Source organism: Pectinophora gossypiella, unplaced genomic scaffold (genome assembly GCF_024362695.1).
Source record: "Pectinophora gossypiella unplaced genomic scaffold, ilPecGoss1.1 Pgos_32, whole genome shotgun sequence".
Taxonomy (NCBI): Eukaryota; Metazoa; Arthropoda; class Insecta; order Lepidoptera; family Gelechiidae; genus Pectinophora; species Pectinophora gossypiella.
Window position 1 is genome coordinate 1,043,415 of NW_026063242.1, and position 6,589 is coordinate 1,050,003.

Genomic DNA, 6,589 nt, shown 5'->3' on the forward strand with positions numbered 1-6,589 from the left:
AGATTAAGATTCGAGTCCAAGAGGTAGGCGTACTGATATTTTTTATTATCTCTGTCTAGAATTGAGTTAAATCTCTCAATTCTACTATTGAATAGTTTAGTATATGTGCCATATTTAAATGTTGGTGCGCATATTACTATATTTGTATACTTTGTCTTCATAATCTTTTCTGTGATATTTGCTACAAGTTTTTCTAAGTTTTGACTTGTTTTGAAGTCCGATTCGCCAATAAACAATACGCAGTAGTCTTCTTCGGTATAATCTTTTATTAGAGCCTCAATGTTTTCCAATACGCTCTCCGTGTATGCATTTGGATAACATTATGTGAATGCATTGGTACTCATTGTTGAAAGTATTAATACCTAGCTGAGTTATATTGTTGCTTTTATTACTGCTAACGTAATGGCACCAATCATGAACACAGCACCAGTGATGGACATTTAATCCTTTAACTGTTCAAAATTACCAAACCCTAATATTTTTTTACATTGGCAACATTCATTACACATGGCAAGCTCCTACTAGCGCCATATTTTATATTTGACAGCTGAAGACTTTTCCGTTCGGGAGCAGTCGGAGTGCAAAAAGAGCTCGGGACATTTTTTCCAATTAAATCTCTAATTCTTATAAGAATCGTAATGCAGGTGAGTTCATTAATAACATATTTCTGAAATTATTATGTATCTTTTATTGTTTGTCTGTTTATTTTGTGTTTAAGAGATAATAAAAGAATTATAATATAACCTAACACGTTACAAAAGTGATTAAATTAGACACCATTCAAGTAAATGTTTACTACTGGGTGCACTAACATGTTACTTCCCAGTCATGGACATTGTGTCCATTACTGATTTTTTGAATAAATTCTTAAATTTTATGCTCTAATGATTTGGACAGTGATACGTTATTTCATAATTTTAAAATAATTAGGAAATTCCTTTGTGGTCCAGTAATAGACGACCATTGTACATTATTGGCTGTCTATAACTGGGACTGCTAAAATACATATGTTCTACATATAATTTGTGCATATAATTTGCATAAGATAGTATTTATTTTTTGTCAGAAGAACAATAATTAAGTCCCATGAGCACTTAGTTCACAAATTAAACTTTTTTTGCTTACCACAAGTGAATGGCCCAGTTCAAGAAAACCCTAAGTCCACTTATATGTTTTATGTACTATTAAAGTTATGGATCTTTCCATGTAGTTCAAGTTTAAGAAGACGTACAGGGAACTTAGGGACTTCTTGAACCTGGCCATTCAAGTACCTTTTTAACTTTTATATTCGGGGACAAAAGTGTTTTAGAAGTGAGCAGACATCAATATTTAGCTAGCCGTTCAAATAATAACCGTTCCATTTCTAAGTGTTATTTGTTGCTTCAGATATGGCGCCAAAGAAAAATTATACTCGGGAACAAATGGCAAATGCCATCGAAGAAGTTAAGCAAGGAGTAAAAGTTTCAGTTGCTGCGGCAAAGCATGGTGTTCCTAGAGTTACTTTGCTCAATAAAATCACGGGGAAGAGTCCAGAAGAATGTAATATGGGCCCAGATACTATCCTAACACAAGCAGAAGAAATGATTCTGGTGCAATGGATTTTACATATGGCCGACAACCATTTCCCTATAACAAAAGATCAGCTGCTCGATAGTGTTCAAAAAATCGTTATCGAAAAGAACCTGGTTTCGTGTCCCTTTACCAATAAACGCCCAGGAAAGAAATGGTACAGCTCTTTCCTTAAACGTCACCCGGAAATTGCACAACGCACTGCTCAAAACTTAACAAAAGCAAGAGGAGATGTCACAGAAGACGAGCTTAGGGAGTGGTTTTCAACAAATATTGATTATTTAAAGAAACGGGGATTATATGAAACAGTAATGAGTGACCCTAGACGTGTTTTTAATACAGATGAGAGTGCGTTTTTCCTACAGCCAAAAGCTGGACGCGTACTGGTACGAAAAGGGGAGAAGAATGTTTATAACAGTTCGGGCGATGAAAAAGAAAATTTAACAGTATTAATTACCGCAAATGCCGCGGGTGATTTGGCTCCGCCAATGATTGTATTCCCGTACGAAAGACTACCAACGGTGATTGCAAATAGCGTCCCAACAGGATGGGCCATCGGTAGATCTGACACTGGTTGGATGTGCGCCAGAACCTTCTTTGAATACGTTTGTAATGTTTTTAATCCGTGGTTGGAAAAAAATAACGTACCCAAACCAATAGTGTTTTTCCTAGATGGACATAAGTCACATATGACCCTACACTTATCTGATTTTTGTAAAGATCACGGAATAGAAATTATAGCTCTCTATCCCAATTCGACGCATTTGCTTCAGCCCATGGACGTTGCTGTTTTTAGACCCTTAAAACTGTTTTGGAAAAACCAAGTAAGCACGTGGAAGACCGAAAACCCGGGAAAACGCCTGAAGAAAGAAAATTTCGCACCAAATTTAGAAGCTGCTCTAGTGAAAGTATCCGTAGACACAATTAAAAACGGATTTCGCAAGAGCGGTCTATGTCCATTTGGACCAGAGTATGTGGATATGTCCAAAATCAGTGCGCAGAATCGTACTGAACCCTCTGAGTCTAGAGTAATTGAAAAGTCACAATTTATGAAGACATTGGAATCTGAAATAAAGAGTATATTCTCACATGAAAAACTGAGTTTATTTAATCAACTATATTACATGCCGAGAACTGAAGTTGAGAATTTATTACCGACTGAAGATCAATCTTTGTACATTATCTGGGCCAAGACAAAGAATACATTAGGAGGCAATATACAGAATTTAGGAAAAAACATACAAACACAGGCTACTCAAGAACAAACAACACAACGTAACGCGCAAGGACAGATCACGACAGAACAGAATACACAAAAAGTAAATGTACAAGAACAGAACATAGAAGATGATAATACAGAAGAACAGAATACACAAGGACGGATCATGTTAAAGAAAAATACACAAGGAGAGAACGCAAATGAACAGAATGTGCAAAGACAGATCGCAATAGGACAAAATGTAAAAGAACATAACATAGAAGAGAACACGGAAGGACAAAATACAAAAGTACAGATCATGACAGAGCAAAATACACAAATAACAAATGTACAAGAGGAGAAGAGGAGAGTACAGGAGGAGAACACAAAAGGACAGAGTATACAAGGACAGATCGTGATAGAACAGAATACACAACGCCCAAACGTACATAAAAAGAACACAGAAGAACAGGATGCGGAAGGACTGGTCATGACAGAACAGGGTACACAAGGATTGAATAGAGGAGAAAATACACAAGGACCAAAACCATTTATTACTTTAGAAACACATACAACTGATAATCAACTAGCATCGAAACAGGACAAGCAGCAATATGTTATTCCACAGGTTGACCTGCAGGAGCTGAATATTACGCCACAAAGAATTGATTACCCAACTGGACAACATATCAGCGAACAGTCCCCATTACAAAGGGCTCCATTATCAACAGTACATTCTACACCACTTAAGCCTCTTTCTACAAATTTGGTAGTGTCCCAACCCTCAACCTCTACGGCATTCCCAAAAGATATGGTAATCCCGTCGCCTTTCAAACGTGTCTTATTCTGGCCGGAACCTGAAACGAAAAAGCGACGTACTAAAGAGCGTGTACCATCTGCTATAACTAGTGAAACATGGAGAGACTACATGAAAAAAAAAGAAAATGAAAGGAAAAAAAAGCAAGAAGAAAAAGAAAAAAGAATAAAAGAAAGAAAAGACAAGAAAATTTTGAAGGAAAAGATGATACTAGAAAAGAAAAAACAAAAACAAAAGAAAAAAATAATAAGGCAGCCAGATTCATCGTCAAACGAAAGTGACATGGAAATTAAGTATGCTGAAAGTGGAGACTCAGCTGAAAGTGGAGAATCAGACTCAGAAAATGAACCATTAAGTAGTATAATAAGTCACAGGAAAGAGGTCAAAGAGACACAAAAAACTAAAGGTAAAATAGGTTCAAAGGGTACTAAAGGTTCCTACGTTATTGTGAAATATGAGGGAGAATTCTTTCCCGGTAAAATAGAAAATACAGAAGAAGATTTATATGAAGTAAGTACGATGGTGTTATCAACAGGAAACTCTTTCAGATGGCCAGATAAGCCTGATAAAATATGGTATAGTACAGAAGATATAGTAGAAAAAATTTGTGATCCTTTGCTTTTGAATAAGCGGGGCTTCTATAAAATCCCAGAAATGGAAAAATACTTACCGGACATTTACAACATTTAAGATTAGTTCTTGATTTGGATGCGTTACTTATATTTTATAAATTAACGTTTAAAAGTTTACCAGTATTATTAATTAACTACATAGTATATATTAGGTATTAGAAAGTCACTAAAGTTAACAAGTTGTTTGTTGTGTTTTATTAGTGCTAAATGTTAAAAGTTTTATTGATTAGATAAGGAACAAAAAGGCTGTTATAAATCTTTATTGTTTTAAAGTTCACCTTCTCAGTTTGGATAACTGTATGTTAAAAAATTAACAACTTTGGAGTCACTTACGTATTAAAGACTGATGATTATGAATTTGTATTATTTTCTTCCTTTAAAAATACTGAAATATCAAGTGTCCATGACTAGATGTCCAAGAGTAGAGATGTCCAACATTGGGTGTCCAAAACTAGATCTTATCCAGTCCATCACTGGTATTCTTAAATGGTCCTATTTTTTTAGCTGTATTTATTCAGGTTATGTGGATAGTGTAGTTTTTATCAAATAAATTAATAACTGCTTTGTTTTTTAATAGCTTGCAATCTTAATTTCATTCATATATACTATAATCTACTAAAGATGTTAAAAAACACAAAAAGTTGGCCTTATACTGTCCATTATTGGTTCCATTACCTTAACCATACATAATTTTGGTATGGATGCCTCATTACTTTTGTTGTTTGTTTTGTTGTCTTTGTTGAGATTATCTTTTTTATTGCAATGTAAAGGCGATTCGGTCATAATTTCGGGTACACGCGACGACGCTCAAAAGAAAGACCTATGGTTTAAACGCTCCGCGATTTATTTGCTTTTAAAAATAGTAATATTACATTTTTACACTTAAATTTTATACTAGTTTAAAGAAGAAAGCAATTGCTACAAACATCAGAAAACTAATTTTTTCTATTATTTCACATTTTTGAAATACAACAGAAAAACCAGTGTCAGTTTTGTGTATTCAACGGCAGCCAGCAGTGAGTCATAATTAACCGGTAAGCGGGGACGGGCGAATACCGACCTCGAATAGGCATCTATTATTGACTTTGCAACCGGCGCGATAGAAGGAGAAGCTTAATTTCATCAAGCTCACTACGATCCGATTTGGCGCTGCGGAATACAGTTGGAATGCCAAGCTGGTTGCCCTGGTTCGAGTCACAGCCCAACAGCTCTTTTTGACCTTTTGTTTTTTTTTTCTTTTTATTTTTGGTTTACTGGGCATATTTTGCCTGTGAATAGAATGGCTAATAACAGCAGCACGTCTGAAAAGGAAAAAGGAATGGCTCTGTTATCTTGTGCCAAGTGTGGGCGCGAGTACACTCGCCGAGACGGCGTAGTATGCTCTTCGTGCGAAAAAAAACTTTTGAATTTGACTGCGCAGGTACATCAGAAAAAATGTACCTATTATTGGATGCCGGTAGAAGAAAGAACTGGAAATGTAAGGCATGTACGCAGGGAAAGACTTCTACACAATCCAATGTCACAGTCCAAAGGCAACGTGTCACCACGAAGAGGACGACGGGAAAAAATGGTAAACAAATATCCCAGCCAAGACATAGCCCGATTGAGAACCTCCCCTCTATTTCACAAGTAGACCTCCAGCCACTTACCCCTACTTCTGGTGATGTGGCTGATAGACATTCAAAATCTTCTGAACATAACTCAGTGTATTCTTCTTCATCTACTAAATCATTGCAAGAACGAAACCCTGTAGAGAGAGAGAGGCCTAAAATCTCAACACCCAACTCAGCATTTTGCGACTCACAAATTCTCAGTGAAGACGAAACTTTAAATGATTTATATGGAACCCCTAAAGCTTTAACAACTAGTCTAGATGATACAATGCTTAACAAAGTACACATTGAAGAAATGAAATCTGAAATCGCTACATTAAAAGTATCACTAGAAACTGCGGAAATGGAACTCGAAAATACGATTTTCGAAAAAATTCAATTAGAGAAACAGATAATTAAGCTAAATAAAGACATTGAACTCTTGAAAAATGTGTGTAAATCTCCCAAAAATTTCAAAAATGATCTTAAAAATAGTTGTCTATCAACCTCAATAGTTACTTCATCGAAACAAAACATTGGAACTAAAGATATTTGTGAATTTGAGAGAGGGATACGTTTATTGCAACACGAACTTAAACTGGCTAAAGCTGAAATTTCAAATTTGAACAAAGAACTGGACAAACTTAACACTAATCGGCAAAACAAGAATGAAGAACACCACAATGAGACTGATACGAACATAACTAGTAAGCAGGATAATATCCGCGGGACTAGCAACAGGAAGGAACACATCCATATAAATAGATCTAAAAGTTTAATT

At 35.6% G+C, this 6,589-nt stretch overlaps 1 protein-coding gene across 1 annotated transcript; it reads left to right on the forward strand.

The window, feature by feature from the left end:
• The first annotated feature begins 434 nt into the window (after positions 1–434).
• On the forward strand, positions 435–4,569 carry LOC126380934 (uncharacterized). The gene is made up of 2 exons (XM_050030507.1): positions 435–644; positions 1,387–4,569. Exon 2 carries the CDS (start codon positions 1,389–1,391, stop codon positions 4,272–4,274), a length of 2,886 nt encoding a protein of 961 aa, XP_049886464.1. The 5' UTR covers positions 435–644; positions 1,387–1,388; the 3' UTR covers positions 4,275–4,569.
• Positions 4,570–6,589: the final 2,020 nt, after the last annotated feature.